We start from the raw sequence: 21,509 nt of genomic DNA on the forward strand, positions 1-21,509 counted from the left end.
TTTTGGCCTCGGAAGGGTCAGGCTCCACCCTGATATATAGAGAAGGCTGTGATGGCTGAAGGTCAGTCAGCTTCTTCTGCATAATGCATGAATCTTGTAATTCTGTCTGACTCCAATCTTCTGAACCTGAACCTTGAGATGAAAATTTTACTAAGTAAATCAGTGAGCATGTTGGCATTTCTATTAACCTGCAGTGAGGGGCTGACAGAAACATGAATCACAGTAAATATTGTGTTGCAAATTGTAAATCATGTTTACAACTGTGGCTGGGATGCTATGGGATGCAGCCGTCTGTGTGCAAGTTGCTACTCCTCAGTAGGGTAGTATAGGATCTAAAGAAAAAGGGTGGAGGATTGTCCTGCACTAAAAACATATGGTAGCCTCTAAACTGGTGGCCCTGAAGTGCAAATCACATCAACAAATGACTTGATGCAAAAAAATCCAAAGAAGTAAAAAAGCAAAACAAATAAGAATACTACATTGCATGCATGACATACATAAACGAAAACGTAATTCCAAAAAAATGAAACGCAATAAAACTGAAACATTTTGGAAAACAAAGATAATTTCCAGAAATCAAAAGGAAATGGTAAAAAAGGAAAACCGGAAAGCACATCACTTTAAAGGATGATGATAATGATCGCTTCATGGCAATTTTTTTAAATTTTTATAGATATTTTAATATTTAGAAATTACTTTTGTTTTTCGGAAATGGTTTTTCCTCTTATTTATGAAAACCAGGAAAGGTAGGTACTACAGGACATCGGTGATTGGATGATGACATTTTTTTATAATTTCATACTAAAGTTGCTTGGCATGAAGCGATACTGGATATGCTTCTGATTAATCATAAAACTTATTATGTGGACATTGAAGATGCGTATGAAAAAAACCTTAATGTCAAACATCATCATCGAATCAGTGATGTCCCACAGAACGTTTTTCTGGTTTCTTATTGTATTTCATTTTTTTTAACATTTCATTTTGATTTCTGGAAATTTCTTTTGTTTTCTGAGTTGTTTCATTTTCATTTTGTTTCATTTTTTGGGAATTTTGATTTGGTTTCTGGAGTTATTTTTATTGTGAATCTTTATATGTATATTGCATCAAATGATTTGTGTGACTTGCACTTCAGAACCACCACAGTAAACCCTGAAAATCAGAAGAAAAATACTGGAAATATTTTATCAAATAAAATGGAAAATGCTGAAAGAATATTTTAGAATTGAAAAATTAAAAATGTCAAAAATGAAAAAAACTAATTTTTTAAAAAGCTGCAAACACAATAGAATATCAAAATACTTATTTCCTAACATGTGCCTGACAATTTTTAATTCAACTTTGTTGCATCAAAGCAAGGATTCTACTTTTTGAAGAAAGATATTTCTTACTTTTAACATAAAAATAGCCGAGAGCAATGATTTATGCATGCATGAAAAGATACAAAAGCAGGCCAATGTTGACCTTTACAGTCAACATAAAGGGTCAGTGTGGTAACTGTGCCTTTCAGGCAAATTGCCTCCCAGTTGTAGTGATCTATCACTGCAGCAGACATGAAATTCTTATCTTTTTTTGCCATTTGACTTTTACGTTCTATGGTTGAAGTTTTGAAGACACATACCCTCCACTTCGCAAACAGGTCACATTGAACCAACTGTATTTAAAAAAGAGGCAAATGATATTGTAGTTTGTGAAATGTGAAGCCTGGAGAATCTTTAGCTTTGTTTTCAATTTTGGTTCACATCTCTGCTCTCCTGCACTCCTTCATTTCTGTATCAAAGGGTAAACTAATGCAAAATGTATATGGCCCTTGGCACAGAGGAGGGTTGTGTGGCTCACTACAGAAAGAAGTGCGCTAAAAGCTTGAAACATCTGTGTAAACACATGGCTTTTTTCCAGCCATGTAGACAATGTTCTCATAGCCTTAAGATAGATGTCCTAGGAAATTTATCTAGCCCTGGGGCAACGCTGGAATGGCTTTGAACATCTGAAAACACTGAGCTTCAAGCAATATCCACTCTCAATATTCTGTCCGAAGAATTCAACAAATGACTTTTATTTGCTTTTCCTGGCTTTGCATCGATTTCAGGGCAACAAGGCGGAAATCTTTTGAACAATTATAACATAAGGCCCAAGGATCTTCTCAGTCTTTAGATATTCATGATGCAAAGGTATCATCATTTTCTTTCTTTCATGTTGTGTTGAAATCGAATTTGTTTGTTTAAAGTTTTGAAAAGAGTGGGAGACAACCAAGAGAGAACTGTCCCCCTTTGTTGTTCTTTAATTCTGTTAATAGCCCAAGGTAAAGATTTATCTGCTCTTGTCAATTTACCTCAGCCTTAATATAAAGCACCAAGGTCACTTTTTTCCTTGCCTGGCCCACAGGATTAAATTGTCATGTCCCTCTAATAGGCAGCACAGGGAATCATTAGTCCAGCTCAGCTGCCTGACTGATAGGCATTTCAGTCCAATCATGGGAGTGTGCTGCCACAGGCCAGCAAGTATTGACACTTTGTCAGGACGGAGAGGGGACGCCTTAATCAGCCAGGACACTCTCAACATTGATTTGACAAGCTGCTATAATGACCCCTTGTTTTGGTAAAGGATCACAGTTTATCCAGGCTGGCACTCGTGCACTGGGAGTGCTGCATTGTCATGGAAACTATTATCACTGGTGCGCCTGGGCGAGAGCGGTCCTCAGAGGCCACAGTGGATATAAAACCATTTGAACAATTTTCAAGATGTGGAGTGAAATCCACTACCTTCTATTATTTCAGTGTCAGGGCAGCAAAGATCAAATGTATGTAACAGCAAGACTCCGTTTCTATGTGCAGGCGGGCTCTATGGAGCTGTAGTCTGTGATTAACATCAGACTGCAAATGGTTTATTTTCTTACATTTAGGATATAAAATCTAAATATCACTACATTCTTAGCTGAACATGTTTTTTCTAACAGAATTTGTTCATCTATGATTTCCTTTGTACGTTTTTTTGGTTAGAAATAAAAAAATTGCTGCATATCTCAAATACAAAAGATAAAAAGTGGCAGTTGTAGTTCATGCTCTTAGTGTAAATATACCAGTTTAATATTAATGGAATGTTGAATGAGCTTGATCACAAATTAACAAAAACACACTGACTGACTTTGCAGGCATGTCACCAAACATGTCACACCTGATTAGTGTTCAGATTGACACTTGAACACAGCATCATGTGATAGTGGCTTTATAACCAAAACACCCATCAAAGAGAACACATTGTGAGGGAAGTTTTGTCTTGGGGCACTCAAAGATTTAGGCTAAAGTCTAAAGCTAATTTCGGAATGAAATAAAATGTTGTTCTTTTTCTTTTAACTACACTGTCATAGAATTTTTATAAACCTTCCAATGACCAGTTTAGAGGTGTCGCCCCCTGTTGGCCACAAAAACAATGAACTTGTGAGACACTTTTGATTGGTCTTGTGCTATGTTTGCACGGGCCTCAACAACACACGTTCAAGCAACCACTTTCAAAGAAAAGTTTAAAAGGCAAGTAATGCAAGGTTTGGGCTTCCGCGTGAAAAAACCCTCACGTTCGCCATCCATACACAAGACTGTTTCAGGCTCTCTGTACAAACATGTGGCCATTGAACGCGTGTTGAAAATGTCATGTCCTTTTAATTTATGGAAGTGCAAACCCTTTGAAACTTGACCATGAAGGAGAAATTAATAATTGTGGTTTGTGCCGGGACGGAATTCAATGGCACTAAGTCTGTCACGGGGAGGGGGGCTCGAGAGCAGGTAGGACCCAGATGCAGAGACGGGAGGCAAACGGTTAAACAAACAGGATAACCAAACAAAACAAAACTCACTGTGGCGTGGCATGAAACATGGAAATGACAGTCTGGGACGAAGAGGCATGAAGACGTTACATGGACGAGACGTTACGACGTTAATGGACCAGCACAAGAGGAAGGGAGAGAAACTCAAGGAAGTAAAACTCAAAAACATGACAAGACAGGAAACCTTTCAAAATAAAACAGGAAACAGAACTCAAACATGACAGACCAAAACGGAAAGCAAAAACCAATACAAAAGAAACTCCAACCATGACAAAGTCTTTCATATATCGGAATAGAGCTGTGAAAGAAAAAGCCTGGAGCAATAGTCTTGAGATTTGCACCGCTTCAACATTTCACACCAAGCTGGTGATGACAGACTTGTGCTAATGTTGGGTAACAACAGTCCAGTGTGAACACCACAAGCTAAACGTTACGTTCTTGAACGTGCCTCACATGCCTGTGTGACTGTAGCATTACTTTTCAGACATGAAAAATGCATTTTGGCCACTAATGAGTCATTACATGAATGTGCATAAACAGAAGAAACAAAGTTATTTCTTCTATAATGTGAAGGCAACATGTGCTTGTCTGCTAAGAAAAGGTGACACAGCCGCTGGCAGGACGATCAGGAAAATCACATCCTCTCTGTAAGGTGTTAGACTGTAAATATTATTGGCATGCTGACAGTCTCCCACAGAGCTGCTGTGTGTAAAATCGTTAACAAGCAACATGATGGGCTCTCTCTGTCCCCAAGGTGAGAATGTGGAGTGTTTTTATCAGCCATTATCCAGAGGGTAGCAGGAGGTGTCCTGTGTCATTTGATCTGTCTGGCAATCAGAAACTGCTTGGTGTGGTGTGTATATAGTTTCTCTTTATAAAAAAAAAAAAAAAAAAAAAAAAAAACTCTCAAAATATAAGTATAACCTACTATCTTCTTATTTTTACACATTAATAAAGAGCCAGGAGACATTCTGTAGAACACGATACATCTGCTTTTAACTTGTGAAAATACAAAACAAAATCATGTAAAATTTATGTACAAGCCCATTTGTACAAGATGATAAACTGCAATTATTGTGTATTACAACATAAATATTAGCTTAGGACAATCAAGGTATTGAGAAGTCACCGTGTTTAGAAAAAAGAAATGCACAAAATAGTTTATAGTCATCTGCAAAGCTTAATGTCTCTTGACCCCCATCCAACAAGAACACACAACAGAGATACTTTACATAAACCTCTACAGATTTACATAAGAATGCATTGCTTGATTTAATTTTGGTGGATGTTTCAAAGATAGTATTAAGACTTTCGGATGAATTACCACGTGTGGTTACTTCCAGGAAAAAAACAAAACAATAAAAATAGCTTTTTGTCGAGAAAAATCAAAACAAGAAGCCTCTTTTCGCAGCAGTGGGTCTTGGTGGAGTCCTCCAGCGGCTTCAGCACTGCCTGGCACATTACTGGCACTGAGAGATGAGCATTGATGTTTTCTGTGCCAGTAAAAATGTCGCAACCATTTTTTTTCCTTTACAAGACCTAAGTTTTAATGCATGACTACTTTTTTTTTTGTTTCTTCTCTTTTCTCCAACCCGAATCCTGAAATAAAGTGACAAAAGTGCCAATATAGCTATGTTCCATTATTAAAATAAGACATGATCTATATGAACCACCCTTTGCATACATTGCATGTACACTGAAACACAAAATTGCAGATGGTTTACAAACACAAAGCAGTTGATTACGCACGAACAACAAAATTTATGATAGAGCTGTTTTTTTAGCATCTCCAAAAAAATAATAACAATTAGTGAATATGGCATTAAGATTGGTCATGGAGTACATTCAAGTTGCCTCATGACCTCCAAGACAATCCTGTGTCAGGCAGTGCTTATAGCCAAAGGAGGACTTTAAGGTGCCCACCTCATGCGATATGTGGCTTTCACATTCAATTGCTTACAGACTTAAAAGATGGTGCATGTTTCACACTATTTTGCTTTGCTGAATGGTGCCTTATTTAAATAACTTCTCAAAACAGCTCTATCATATTTGGCTACAAATTAAAAGTGAGAGAGAAAAAGCAGTACAATTCTTTTAACTGAAAGATTTTTTTGGGATCTTAGATATTGCAACAAAAAAGATATAAAATAGCAAAGGCTTACTTACATAAGACAAAGAAAGATAGAGATAAGGCTGGAACCAAATGCCGTTCAAACATGGGCACTGGCCGTCATAACTATCACAAATGTTGTGAATTAGCTCAAAATGGCAAAGAAATCAGCAACAATGCCATTGTGGTTGGGGTGGGGTTGCAGCTGGATGCAGAATTTACATTAAACTGTACAGATTAACTCTGCAGTGCAGGGTAAATATTATACAGTTGAATTTGTTGTTCGCAGACAGCTAAAAAGGCAACTTTTACATTTGCGAGTCTCCCCTTTGAATAATAACAGCAGTAAATGCTTCCCAACTCAAGTGACCCTCATTCCCCAAAAGGAAACAGAAAAAATTATGGAGTCTGGTCACTGCCAAAGAGAAGTAGATTAAACTAATAGCGTAGCAGTACAAACTGGATTGTCTTTGATTTGGAGACACTGAATAGACGCATAGGTTGAAGAAGTGAACAAGTTGGTAAAATGTGACGTTGAGTTGGGGATTTGTCCCGTTACGGTGGGCTGTGAGACGTCAACACTCGTCCTCTGCTTCTCTGATGGGTGGAATCAAGCTGCTTGTGGATTTATTGTGACTTTTTTGGTTGACGGCGAGAGTGTTCACGGGCTTCAGCTGCATGGTCCTCAGGTGGGTATCGTCTGGCTCATCTGTAAACCATGTCTTTTCTGAGAAAGAGCCACAATCATGCAGAGACAAAGAGGAGGGGCCATCAGACAGGGAATACTTCATGGATGTCAACTTTTAGATTCATTTCTATAAATATCCTGTTTAATCATGCTGTGCTGTTGTGTCAGCATGCATTCCAACACTAAAACTAACATGAGAAACTGATAAAACTCTTTAACCCTTGTGCTATCTTAGATGACCCCACCTTTACATTGACGTGTTCTCCCTACCATGACAAAGGTGGATAAAGGTGGAAAGATTTCATGAAATCCATGGACACCAGTGAAGATCACAAATCCTTGAAGAAAAAAGGTTCAGAGCACTGTCTAGTGGGTCTAGATGACCCAACTCCCAATGGTAAAGTGCCTAGGATAGCACAAGGGCTAAACAATGATCCCCTTATCTTTTCCTTGCTTTTATGCCGAGCTGTGAAGAAGAAAATGAATACTTTGAATACTACTGGTGAAACGTTCACTTGTTAATGTCCAATGATCATGCATTTTCATCCACTTAACTTCAAAATAAGGAAATTATTTTGAATAACTTCAAATTGGCATTAGAAAACGCCGCACATTATGTGATACAGAGTAAAGAAGCATCAAATCATTCAGTTGCAAACATACGTCGTACGTTTAGACCCAAAGTGAGGTGTGCTGTACGACCATGCGGTCCTGATGCAGGTGAAACAGCTACGTTCTCATTCAAATGGTTGAGATCAGTGCATTAGTTCACATCATGCAGGCTCATTCACTTCCATACCTTGGCTTATTCTATTCATCCTTGTTGCACTTTGGAAAAAAAAACAGCAGTACACTATATGTAAGCTAATTGGGAAGTGGGACAGTTAATAACAAAAAAAACTGCAAAGAATGATGGTCAGAAGCTCTAAATGAAGGTGCATCGTCTAAATGGATGAATGTGGAGTAAGGAAAAATGAATTATGTCGGAAAGTTCTCATAATGTTGTTATGCAACTAGCTCCACTTGCTCTTGTAAGGCCGCCATTCTGTTTTCATGCCTACAGCTAAAGCAGGTTAAAAAAGAAAGTCAAAACCCAAAGAACATCATGCAGCAAGCAGCCAGATGGGTTTTAGACAACACATATTCATGACTCAACCAACAGACGATGAGCTAAGATGACCAACGCTGCTTTGGTATTTCATGACATGTTAAAATATAGCAGCAGACTTTTTTATTGTCAAACAAATCATTTAAACATAGAAAAAGATACATAAAAATATTTCCATTTTAGATGAACTCAGAAAGAGATGAGGAATCTAACCAACAAAGAGTGTGCATTTACTTAATATTAAACCTCTATGAAACTATTAAATTAACCCTGTGGTAATGTGAAGATCCAAATGTGGCTAATAAGTAAAACACTTAAATTATTAGGGGTGCTATTTACAGTAGTCAGAATTTTTGGATGCCCCCTGGAATCATAAAAAAATCAATTTAAAGATAATTGGAAGAAAAACAGAAGTCAACTTCTAGATCAAAGTATCTGGAGCTGCAACCTGCTGATTTCCAAACCAACTTCCAGATGTTTAATCTTGTTCATTCTCTTTTTTGTTTGAAATCACATGTTTTTATGTTTTTGAACAATCCAAGAACTTTTGCTATTTGAGACCTTCCTGTCTCTGGGTGGACACTCTACCACAAAGCCACTAAGCTGGTTAACTATTTGCTGATGGAGTCCCTGTTTGCACAGGGAATCATCAAATCAACCGACTGTTACAACTATGTGTTCACTGATGGAGGATTTCAACCAGATGTTACAAAAAAAGACCAAAAGTAACAACAACATAGAAAAAAATGCAGATTTATTAAACACTAAGTCGTTTTATTTACATAAGGAACGCGTTTTGATGGTTTTTGATTCGATTTGATAATTTTATTAGAATTCTTTTTTAAAGGTGACATGTTTACGTAGGCTTTTTTTTTACTCACATTAAAATGTAAACTTCTAAAAATTGTACTTTAAAAGTTGCAGATCAAATACACCAAGATTCACTTTTAAAAGAGTCTAAGAATTAGAAGTTTTAACAGAGCACAATGAGGAATGTAGAGACTTTAAAATAATCAAAATCTATTTTTAAAGACAAAAAATGCAGCAAAGTTAGGGCCTTAGCTGTTTGTTGCCCCAAAGGGGATTTATATTAGAACCTGTTGGGTTATTTGGTGTACGACTGTGTCAAATCTATAAATCAATCCTAGACCTTTAGAACATCTGTTGATGTTTTCAACCTCTGCTGTAAATTTCCTTCAACTAGAGCTGTAAAGTATTCTATTGGATGGATTTACTTTGTTTTGATATCATTTTTTTAAGATAAAGAGGTACAGCTGCAGCCAATACAGGATGTATACATGCATTTCTTTTAATATCTGGTCCCCTTGCATTTATAGTACGTGGCTTTATAAGTCAACATTTTTGTAGATAATGTTCCCTCATTTTTTGCTAAACATTTACTAATTGCAGCAATATTTAGAAATACCTGCCAAAAATGAATCAAACATTTTCCAGCAACTATTAAAACTTATTTTTAAAGAATGCATTATTTTTGTCTGTATTACAGGTATATGATCTTATATCTGTGCTTTTACAAAATGAGTTATTACTCAATTTTAAATTTTTTGACTACCCCTCAGTAAATCTTCCCGAAATAATACTGTGAAATTGGAACTCTCACTTTATTAACAGTCTTTTTTTTTTTTTTAATGCACAGGATATACATTCAACAAACATTTATTTTAACTGATAAAATAAAAAATATATATTTTTTTGCAAATCAGGAATGCAAAATTCTATGCTTTAATAATGTGATTCTTGCAATGAAGGTGATCAATAATGGATGAAATAGTGCAATATCAGCTGGAAAGTGTAAAGAACCAAATTAAAGTTAGGAGCAAGGAAGCCAGGGTGAGCAGGAAGCTGCGGTGGTTTTCTTATTCTGACCTGTTCAACGATCAGTTCACCTCAACAGGAAAAACAGAAAAAACAGCTGCATTCTTTAAACCACAATCGAAGTGACAAACACATTCAGACAAACACATATACTGTATTTCCTCCAATAAAAAACAGGATTTATCCAAAAGCAGACCCCTATAATAGAAAATGGTGTGTTCCAAAATTATAGACCCCAAAAAAAAAAAAAATCGACATAGAAGTAGAGAAAAGGAAACAAAAAATGTATATTTGTTGCAATGTGTGCATCTTTTTTTCTTAGGTGGCCAGTTCTTTTATTTTATTTAAAAGGAATATGAATTTTCATGCAGTTATCCTGGCTCTAACAAAGCCTTCACTAAAACATCTCCAATAGTACTGTCAACCTTCATGGCACACTGTGGACTCTCACTGGCATCCTCTGGAAAAGCCAACACTGTTTATTGCAGCTGCAGACAAAAATTAGACAAACTTTGCAACGCTTATTGCAATCAACCGTCCAAGTGATTAAGGGACTTCCTGTATTCATATGGAAAGGCATGCATGCTGTTTAGGTGTTTCAGGTTGAAGTTCAAGGCATTGGTTTCTATGGTGACAGCAGAAATTATAAATAAAAACCTGGCTTTGATAAACTCCTGGAAAGTTTAAGTCAGTTTAGGTAAATGAAGGCTTCACCCTTTCTTTTAGGAAATACAAAACATCCTATTCATTCTGGATTCTGCTAAAAAAAAAAAAAACACAAGACAGGCGCTGCTCACAGACAGTCAGAAAACTTTAGAGGGGCACATACTTTTGTTTGTCTCTTGAGTCCCTGTTTTTGATCCGGCTGGTGCGGTTGGTGGTTGGGATAGAGTGTACGGAGGAGCTTTTTTTGCTTGAAGAATGTGAAGAATGAGAAGAGTGGGAAAGGCTGGTTCGAGATTGGCCGGCGTTGTGATCAAACTGCATCAGGCAGAATATCAGGTCCGAGGGTACCAGCTCGAATGCATACGGCGGATTAGTTATGACATACCTGAAGGAGAGACAAACCAGTGAGGCTGTAAATCAATATTCTATTATTCGCTTCTCTTTTGGTTTGCTCATTTTTCCTGTCATCTTCAGTTTGAGCATCTCAGAAAACATACTCACCGTTTCGTACATTGGCTCTGTGCGTTTAGATGTGCATCTCGGAGTCGGTAAATGCCGAAACAAAGCATATTGTAGGTTTTAAGGGCTTTACAAAACAGGTCACCATAACAACCACCATCCTGCAAAACAGCAACAGAGACAGCAACATAGTTGGATGACAAAAAATGACATCCAAAACCATCAAAAAGATCTGACTCAGATGGGTCCAGAAGTTAATACAGGTGTATCATTTTGGTAGTCAAGGGAACTCTGTTCACCTGTGAAGAGAATGTTAAAAAGGGTTCACACTTTATTTAGTTTGATTTTCTTTCACACACTGTTCACCCAAGAGCAAACCAAAGACTCAATTTGACTAAACAAGGAGGCAAAAAAAGATATACAAATACAACAGATACTTATTTGGAGACAAGATTGCCTAAAATAAGCTTTAACTAGAAAGTGATAGTAAGAATAAAACTATCCAGCTAGTTCTCTCACTATTTTATGCTGATTAGCACCATCTTTACTGATTAGACATGTAAAAACCTTTAAAGGATTTGTGGTTTTTTTATAATATCTTAGGCCCTTTATTCACTTCTTAAAAACAAATTCAATATCCTTAGAGCTTTGCATTCTTTTTATAAAAACACCAAATAAAGTTGTTTAAAAGGTGAAGAAATTATTTGAAATAAGGTAAAGAGATATGAATTTATTTTCATTCAATTCATTAAATGGTTTGTCTACGTTAAACCCATTAACACCTTTTAGTGCAAATATGCACCAAACCACTTTGGGTCCAAATTTACTTTAATTTGAGATCTACTTGAAAGCAAAAACATGTCTGATTGTTTTATAGCTCAAAAAAAATGTAGGTGTCAAGGGGCTAAATTATTTTAGTTTTTACACTCAAAAGGCACAAATACCACTAAATCTGTCTTCTGCATTTTTCATTTGTCTAGAATAGTCCATTTGTGTTTTCAGTGTTGCTGATCCACACCAGGGGGCACTTTAAAGTGAAGGGAGACTTGCTCACAAACTCAAGTGCAGAACAAACAAACCATTTTAATAATGCTCTTTTTAGTCTCTAGTTTTTTGTTTTTTTTTTAGCTGTAAATAAATGATAAGAATATAATAGACATGTCTGTTTCAAAATCTTCCATGGTGTGATGCAGACAGTTTGGCCTAAATATACAATGAGGTCAGATCTGATATCAGTGGTAGGGAAATGTCTCTCGGTGAAAATGTACTTAAAGATCTGAACCCAAGGAAGAAACATCTAGACAGAACTGGCCTTTGAGGGAATAATGGTGAGTCACCGAGTCTGTTTATTTTATCTTATTCAAATTTGTTTGAAATATCCTTTTTTTTTTTTACTTCCAAAGTATCCATTAAATAGATGGAATAGAGGTTGGCATTTTTTGGGTTGCCTAATCTTTATCACTGGTCTTGAACATAAAGTAGCGAGCTGAGAACCCTTTTTGTTATAAAGAAATGACTGAAAATTCAGAACAAAAGGCTGATGTTTTAAGTTAAGAGACAGCAACTGTGACTAATGCATTTCTGTCCATTTAGAATTTTAGCACTTTATGCAGCACTAAATGTTGTAGAAAGATCTAACTGGGTTTTAGAATAGATTGCAAAAAGAAAAAATGTTAAATATATTATAAAACAGAAAGAACCATAGCGGTTCAGCATTTTCCTCATTCTGAAGAGTTTTTGTTGCAGATTGTTTTGTTTGGTAAAAAGGACTTGGAATACAGGTGCCCTTGCAGTCCTTGTGCCAACTATTTACTATCACTATGTACTGACATTTGCTGTCGTTTTTTCTTTAAGATTTTGTCATTTTTAGCTTACATTTGTGGTATTGGTACTTGAATGTGTTTGTCACAAAATATTGACAGAATGTCAAAGAATTTGTCTGCTTGTTAAGAAAAACCCGCTTCTTCTAGATGAGATACTGCAGCCGTAACCTTGTTTCCATCTGTCCTTCCACTAAAGGCCTCATCCCTTGGGTGAAAAGGCCACTCACTTACCCCAAGGTCAGCAAAGGGCCCGTCGTACAAGGCCAGCTGTGCCACACGACACCTGTCCCTGTTCGCCAGCGTCTGGGGCGTGCTGTAGCCTCCCTTCAATGCATTCTCCTCTGCCAGTAACCCTTCCAGCTCTGGCGTTGCACCACCCGTAACCAGGGTCCGGATCAAGGTGAGGATATTATCATTGAAGTATGTCTGTAAAGCAGAAAGGGTAAATCTATAAGAAAATGTCACTCAAATTACAACTGAACCTTTTTTAACCGTCAGTCTGGCTAAGGGGAAGGCCATAGTTCAACTCTACTATGTCTAGGTGAGGAATGATAAGGAGCTCATTCACAAATCAGCCCTTCTGTCCGGTGCTGTGCACTGTAGTTTGTGCCTTGCTGATTTTAACAAAAGAGAAATGTCTGCCCTTTTCCTTGCACTGCAGTCTCTTGTCTCCCTCTGCTTGTACAGCAAAGTGACATCTCCCTTGGCTGCTGACAGCACTATTGACTGAGATGATGGATGAGAGGCTGTCCATTAGGTAGCATTACCTTTGTCTGCACTGAAGCACACTTGAAGGCAGCTTTGTTCTAACCTTACTCACACAGAAAGCCAGACAAATTAAGTCATCAAATCCACTACAAGTGCAAGCCATGTCATTCATTGTTTCAACAGGAATACCTTTGTTAGGCGTGGTGTCGGGGCTCCGCTACATGTTTTTGATCATCAAATTGACATGTTAACTAAATTCCTTTTGACTCACAGCGCTCATTAACGAGTCCAGCACGCTGACTGCGAAGGCCGTCCCGCAGGCGAAAGGCTGAGTGAGGTACAACTCTGTGTCTGGATCGTCGTCGTCATCTTGGTCCAGGAACTGAACGTTGGAGTCGTTAACTGTGAGGGCAAACAAACATTTCATGAATAATTCAAACTCAGCTTGTATTCGAACCTCATGAACTCGCTTTTGACCTGGAGAAGCATGGATCAGGCAAATGCTTTATTCAAGTGCGCAGGAGGACAGAAGCATACAGTGGGTGGGCGGAGCAGGCGGCAGCAGCAGATATGGACTGTATTAGGAGTGGGTTTGCCACATTCACTAATTTTCTGGCATTAATATGCAGAAAAGTTGTCTCACTGTTGACTTTAGACAATTAATTCAGCATGTAAGCCATGCAGCAAACCTGTCCAATTCCGTATCCAGGCCATTCATGCACAAATGAAACCATGCATACTGTCAAAGTTTCAACCCAGGTGCAGTATCCATTACTTTAAGTTGCTAATATTTTTCCTTAAAATCCAATACAGAACCTCCAGTGGCTTGTCCTTTCATGCCTGCTCAAACGCCCTTGCAGCCCCAGTGTTCTTTAAAGAAGAGCGCAAAAACGCATGCAGGAGTTGGAGGAATAATGACAAAAAATTACGTCGGACAACCACTTCTTTTTAAGAGTACAGAAGAGAAAAGCGCCAGTCATGTTGACAGGGCTGAGATGAAAGAAGAGCATGGGCCAGAGAGTTTGATCCGACTGAAGATGCTGTGAAAACAGCCACAAGGACTTCTGAGGGATCAAAGGCATTATAATCCTTAGAAAAATAAAAGAGAGAAATTTTGCTTTGAGATAAGGGGGCCAAAACAGGACAGGCAATTTCAACCAGAACCAAGGGTAAAATGTGCTCAGAGTGATGCCATGGGAATGAACCGAGCCTTTTGCGGAAAGAGAAAATCAAAAGAAAGCTGATATGGAGGCAGCAGCAGTAGTTACAAGACTGCAGCACAGGACAGCAGCAATTCTTACCCAGCTCAGTTATCATTTGAATGCTGGTCCCACTGCTTTTATCCTGACTGAATGAAATGACAGGCAGTTTTTTGCCTTGTTTTGCTAACGGTGCTAGACAAGTGTTGAGAAAAACAGTTATAGGAATGTGTTAACAGAGGGGCAAACACATCAAAAACTTCACTTTTAATGTTATTTATCAAGCACTGACAGCCTCTACTTTCGGATATGACCTTTTTGGAAAAAAAAAACATTTAGAAAGATTACTGGCATTCATACCTAGTTCTGTTATGATGGGAATATTTGCTCCAGTTGTGACAGACGTCTGCCTAACTAAACCGTGAACTGGGCTGTTCTCCGGAGAAGATCTGTCCATCCCTGGTGGAGTGAAACCTTAAAAGACACATTAGGCAAATATGTAATTGAAACAGCAAAAAGGCATTTAAAGTCTCAATCCGATTATCTTTTGATCTATTTCAAAAGTGCTCCCAGTGGTCTTTTAATAATGGTTATTATTATTATTATTTTCAGCCAAAGTTTTTTAAAAGTTGTTGTTCTCTAGGACATAGATCCTGCAAAGTGGCAGGAGTTCCATCAGCCACAAGAACATGTTAAAAACACAGAGTTTCATCTGAGTGGGTCTTTACACATTTCAGCAGAGATAGAAATATCTGTCTCTTCAATATTCCTGTAAGGAAATATTGATAGAAGTGACAGGACTGGTTTTGTTTTCTTTTGATTATGAGTTCATGAAAGTGGGCATTTACTGCGGGGTGGAGCCATAAAAGCGAAAATAAATGATGCAAGATGGGATTTAAACTGACTTGACGGTCCTTGCTATCTTTAAACTGTCAAGTGGGCACATTAAATCAGAGATGCTGTATGTATTATACATTGAGCATGTTTTGACATCCGTCACATGGGGCTGACTAAGGCAAAAGCGGGGTCACACTTGTGTCAGAGGAACAAGGAAATATGCAACAAGTTATTTTGTTTTTTTTTCTCGGGTCAAAAGGTTTTCAAAAGCTTTAGTTTTTCTTTCTAAATACCAATTATATTGACAATCTGACTTTAACTATGGTTTCCATTTAAAAGCTATAACATGATAACATGAACACATTGATAACGCCCTCATTTGAAAATGTGTACCGGAAAACGAAAGTCTCAGGAAAACCTTAAGGTCATCCATGAGGTTTGAAACTGAGGACCAGCTAACAGTTTTCACAGTTAGGTGCAGAAACAAAAGGTCAGTCAGGCAGAAGAGGACACACGCGTATGGTGATTTAACTTTTTCTATGTAACAAAATGACAAGAAGCTCACTCAATAAGCTCAGCGCCATAGATTCATTCCTTCTAGGCAGTGCTGTGAACACGGCGCTCCTTACCTTGGGAATTGGCCTGCAGGACTCTGATGCTGTCATCAAATAGCATGGATTTGATGTTAAGTGAGGCCAAAATGCACTCTTTGTCCTGTAGTGATGCATCATCGATATTGTTTTGATTGGCTGACAGAATGACACACATGTCGCACAGGTTGATGTTGACAGCCCTCAGATCTGCCCGACTCAACGGCGTGCCCTTTAAAGACGAGTGAAGGAGAGAACTTGTTATCTCCATGATCAAAAAGATGAAGTTCTCAAGCAGAAATCCACACTAAGATTTTCAACAGCCTAAATGAAAACAAGAAAATGTTGTTAGATTTTTTAAAAATGTAGTTTAAAATATTTGAAATGGAAAGAATACAAGATTTTCCAATATTTCTTCCTTACTGTTTAAAAAGGACATATGCGTAAAAAAATATTAAAGTGAAATAGACATTTTGCTTTTTTTTTAATCTAACATCTCATAGTAATACTAATACTAGTAATGCTAGTACTAATAATGTCTAATAGACGTACAGATCATAGCTTTTGAACATGACGTTTAAACTCGGTCTGCTAGACTTCTAACTATGATTTCACTTGGACATCAGAAAACTGAATCATCAGACAAGGTGGTTTTTCTGGAGATTTAAAACAAGTGGAGAAAATGTATGTCAATTGTAACTATTAAAAAATATTTATATTAAATATAAAACTTGTTTAAATTATTTATTACATTAAATAAACTACATATTACATTAAACATAACTTTTGATGAATTATCCAAATATTAAGAGCATTATGTTTGTTGTTTTACTCGTTTTATTTTCTACTACATAAACACAGTGTGTACATTTAGGCTGTTTGGAAACTGATTGTCCTGATTTGAAACGATAAAGGCAGCATGTAATCACAACCTAATCAGTCTTGATTTCTCCTCAGCATTTTTCAGATCTACACCGCTTTCATATAAAACAAAGTTTACACAAAGAATGTAATGACCCCACCAACAGTGGACATTCAGTGGCCCAGGTGCATTACAGACTTTTTTTTTCTTGTTTTTGAGTTTCAAATGTGCATCAAAGTGTGTGTGGGGTCATTGTAAAATCTTCTCTTCTAAAAATATCATGTCAGGCAGTCATGGACAAATCTGTAAGGAATGAGGATTTATTTTATAAAAAAAGTGTAATATGAAAACAGCTCTTTCTGATTGGTATGAAGCCCAAACATCAGATTGTCTCCCTGCACTTGACTTTATAACCCCCATATGCTACTCCCATATTTCTGCATCTGCTGTGCAGAGATCTCGGTCTGCTTCAGGAGCTAAGTTGTACTGTAAGGATAGATGACGTCAGCGTAAACAAAGTCTGAGAGGAGTTGAAACTTGAGGATGAAAAGATGTCCACAATGACCACAACTGAACTACCTTAGATACCCTGCAGCTGTCTCATGTCTCGTAACTGTACTCTGGGGGCTACAAGACGTCCAACACAACTTGGAAAACATGCAGAAGACTATCTATGTATATTTAAAAAGTTAAGTCCAGCTTTAGCAATCATTTTCCTAAAACTTATAACTTTTAAGCAAATGGTTATTGTGTCCTAAAGACAAGGACAGAGCCATTAAAGAACTCAAGGTTTAAGCATCATGAACATTTAGCATCAAAATATTTATTTTTTCCATGTTGTTGTCCAAACTATAGCTTAATGGTCCTTTTGTACTCACTGGTAGAATTGAGACTTTTGGAAAATTATGCAAAGTTTCCCACTCCCGCTTCAGATACTCGAGGGACCCGACGAACACAATGTGCTTCAGCTCGTGGTAGTGAAAGTTGCTGGCTCTCAGGGGCATGACGAAGTTTCGAAGTCCGATCAAAGCGGATTTCACGTCTCCAAATATGCACACGACCACGTGACCACTCAGAACCGTCATGGCGGCCTCACTCCGGGTCTGAGAGGGGAGGAAAGCAAAAAAAAACCTGACTTTTATTACATGAATTTAGCATAAATTCTTGTTACTACTTTCTCCTTTTTAATGCATGCTGCAAAATATTATATCACAGGGCTCATGACAGAAACGGACTATGAGAGTCATTTGAAAAATGGCATACGTATTAGGACATGAAATGTTCAGAGTGCCGGGCCTCTCTGTAGCAAATGACGTGTCAAACACCTCATTAAAGAGTGTTTAAGTGCCCTGTCAACCTTTGATGGCGCTATGTGACATGACACATCTGTCAGTGGAGAGAAGAGTGTCAAGGACAAATTATGTGTGCCAAGCAAAGCAGCAGTACCCACCAGGATGACCTTCTCGATGTCTCTGGATGGGCACCAGTGAAACATCCCAGTGGAGTCATATTTCTTTACATTCTCATCCATGCTCTCAATCTGCTCGCTCCCTGGGATGAAGAGCGGGTCGTGTCTAATTGAAGAAAAAGAAGGAATGAAAAATATGAATTGCATTCTGTGCTCAGGCGTAAGAAGGATTTACCTCCATTTCTACAAATGTATTTATTAATAAATAAAAATGTGAGAAATATTCTCAGTTTTCCCCCTCTTTGCACATTGCTGTCATTGTCCATCGGCAAAAATGTCAAAAAAATCGCCATTTCATCAAGCAGTGACATCAGCGGCAGCAGCCAGGCGGAAGGAGATGGCAGCAGCACACTGCGTTGACTGGCACAAGCAAGGAGATGTAATTACGCCCCCTTACCACATACAGCTTTTGATGTGGTGTGCTGCGTGGTAAAAGCTTTAACAGACCAGACTTTAAATATTTCAGCAATTTGGCCAACCATATTTTCTTCCTAACATGAACGGTATTAATGTTTAAACATACCATCAGACCTGTAGAAACGGATTTTACTATGGTTGGAGTAAGTCTAACCCACCCTGACCACTAAAACCTGTCTTGCAACATGGATACCTGCGTCATTTCATTTTTTATTTATTTCATTTATCACATATCAAAAAAGTAAATAAAAACAGAATATACAACAATGCGGATGTGATGGATGGTTGCCAAAAACCCACAAGGGGCTTAACATGTGGCAACCAACATAATGAGTCTATAAGCTAAAAAACAATACCGTTCAGTAAATACAATACATAAAAAACCAATACATATTCAATTAATGCACTTACATTCTTTTATCAAACTAAAACTACATGGCATATGGAAAAGTACCATTGTTAAGAAGAAAGCTTTTTAGACCTTTTTTAAACTGAGTTTGTGAAAGTACTTTGAAAGAGGAAGGAAGACTGTTCCAAATTTTACATCCTCTGTATAGGTCACTAAACTGTGACTGAGTTATGCGAGAGAAAGGTGCTCTGATGAGACAGCCACCCCGAGTGTGATATTCATGAAATTCATTATTAAAATTGAAAATGTTGGTGAAATGTTGGGAAAGAAGTTTACCAATAGAATTGAAAACAAACTGACCAGTTTGAAGTTGGTTGACTTAATAGATACTCAGGACACTGGCCTGACAAAGCAAAAGTTGAGATGAATGCCTATGTCCTACATTGAATATTATTTGATTTAGGAAAGAAATAAGAAGCCCTTCTGTTGATGGATATTTTTGCCAACATCAAGCTCTCTGTTAGTGTTACACTCACCATTATAACTAATTATTTGAGAGAGAATAAATCACAGTTCTGTAAATTGTTCACAAATACAGCCATGAGAAATAGCTGTGATTATTAGTCAGTGCAAATGAGTTCATTCTTATTCAGCTATCTGGAAAGAAAACAAGACATTTTCTGAAACATTCATTTTGTTTTGCCTGTAAAATTCTGTTGTGCATAGTGCAAATTAAAAGGTCAGTAATTTTATTAATTACCATATTTTTCAGAGTATAAGTCGCGGCTAGGGGGACGACGACTTTTACTGAGGCACAACTTGTATGCGATTTAAAAAAAACATTGGCTCATATTTTTGTTATTTTTCCAATAACAAGTGGTCGTTTCCCTCAACAACCACTGATACTGTCGGTGTGTCGGTGATACTGACAGCGAGCAAACAAACATGGAGGATTGTTCTCCTCTTGAACTGTATAATATTTGCTTATTTGATTCGAGACGATATGATTCTTGTTTTTCCTTCCGTGGACTATTGCGGGACAGCAAGTCATGAAACTGGGTTACGGAAACAGGGAAGTCATTCAGACGCAACTCCTGCAGTAGAAGGTAAACCTGACGGACAAAAAAGACTGAACGATCTCATGAACCCAGAGATGGTTAAATGTTTCCCGATGCTTTTGTAAAACTACTCAAAATAAATAAACCCGATCTCTCAATGTCATTGGTCTATTCCACACATTGTAAATGAGATATACGTACTGTCAATGCCTCCATGTATCAATGAGGCTAAAAATAAAAATAATAATAAATGTGCAAAAAGAAATGTTTTTTTTAAGTTGTTATGGATTCTTAGATGCTTCCTCCATTTAGTTCTAATGGATTCAAAAAAATCTTTAAATATCAAGAAAAGCCATCTTTCTCCATTAAGTTCATAACTTTATTCCAAGTGAATACTTAAAAAGAATGGCACCTTAAGTAACATGTTAAGTATGCATGAAAGTGTCAGCTGAAACTATCATCCCTCAGGCTGCAGGGGAATGAGGCTGGTATGGAAAAAAGAGAAGGAAAATGCCTTTGGGTTCATACCCTGAGGCAAGACCTGGATGTCCTTTCAAAAAGAGACGTAGCTGGAGAAGGAAATGCCTTTCTACCTTTCAGACTTGAATCTGTCTTTGTGGTTCTAATTTGACAAGACAGCATCCATGGCGGAAATGCGACACTTCTAGGAAGTGGAATTATTACCTCCTAAGTGAATATTTTGTGAGATTCTATGGTATTGGCACCAAAAATGATGGCAATAGTTTAACTTCCTGCCACATTGTGAAAATATGTTCTGCATCATGAGCACATGAATGAAAGGATGACAATGTAAGATCTCCAAGCACCTTCAAATATATATATAATAATAATAATTATAATAATTATAATATATGAATATATATATATGATCGCACATGTATTGTTTGATCTAGACACAGTCAGAACTAAAACAAATTCAGCGCCAGATTGACTCAGTCGAGTGTTTTAAAGCTCAAGTTAAGACGCTTTTATTTAGGAGAGCTTTTAGCTGACTTTTCCTTGTGTTCAGTTCTGCGTGTTAGTTTCTTTACTGATATGCCTGTGTGTGTTTATTTGAGTCTCACTACTGATTTTATATTGTTTGTATAAGCAGTTTGTGAGTCGCTCTCTGAGAAAAGTGTTATATAAATAAAGATTTACTTACTTACTTATATATATATTTTTTTTTTTAAAGTGACATGACATTTCGGATGACCCAATCATTAAAACCGATCTACTACAGTATTTTCTGTAGACCCTGAAATTTAAGTTCTAATATAAGTGGTGGCATTTAAAGGTTTTACATCTTGGCTAAATATTTTATCAAAAGTCAAATGTTTCACGTTCTCATTTGAGCCGCTGTCACTTCAGTTTGTCCTTGTGGAGATGACTGGCACGGCAGAGCTCTGCCAGGATAGCTATCGCTCACTGTCAGCCATGACTGCCTGTCACTATACCACACAGCCAATTGCCTGAGTGCTGCTATAGCAGACATGACATGTGTGTCAAGG

General features: G+C 37.4%; 1 protein-coding gene across 26 annotated transcripts in view; it reads right to left on the reverse strand.

Moving 5' to 3' along the window:
* Positions 1–4,740: 4,740 nt before the first annotated feature.
* Positions 4,741–21,509, reverse strand: part of kcnma1 (potassium calcium-activated channel subfamily M alpha 1) — an 81,522-nt gene continuing 64,753 nt past the window's right edge. For 10 of the 26 annotated variants that reach the window (XM_023949847.1, XM_023949848.1, XM_023949850.1 and 7 more), the window contains 11 exons: positions 18,157–18,280; positions 17,585–17,809; positions 15,884–16,076; positions 14,778–14,891; positions 14,520–14,612; positions 13,490–13,620; positions 12,742–12,936; positions 10,730–10,848; positions 10,392–10,613; positions 7,418–7,446; positions 4,741–6,657 (listed from right to left, as the gene is read on the reverse strand). In XM_023949847.1, the coding sequence (XP_023805615.1) occupies positions 6,506–6,657; positions 7,418–7,446; positions 10,392–10,613; positions 10,730–10,848; positions 12,742–12,936; positions 13,490–13,620; positions 14,520–14,612; positions 14,778–14,891; positions 15,884–16,076; positions 17,585–17,809; positions 18,157–18,280 (1,597 nt within the window). In that variant the 3' untranslated portion in view covers positions 4,741–6,505. Of the gene's footprint in view, positions 6,658–7,417; positions 7,447–8,621; positions 8,624–9,324; positions 9,634–10,391; positions 10,614–10,729; positions 10,849–12,741; positions 12,937–13,489; positions 13,621–14,519; positions 14,613–14,777; positions 14,892–15,883; positions 16,077–17,584; positions 17,810–18,156; positions 18,281–21,509 lie in introns of those variants that run through there. The other 16 variants (XM_023949851.1, XM_023949853.1, XM_023949852.1 and 13 more) reach the window with 5 other exon arrangements.

This window comes from Oryzias latipes, chromosome 19 (assembly GCF_002234675.1).
Source record: "Oryzias latipes chromosome 19, ASM223467v1".
NCBI lineage: Eukaryota > Metazoa > Chordata > Actinopteri > Beloniformes > Adrianichthyidae > Oryzias > Oryzias latipes.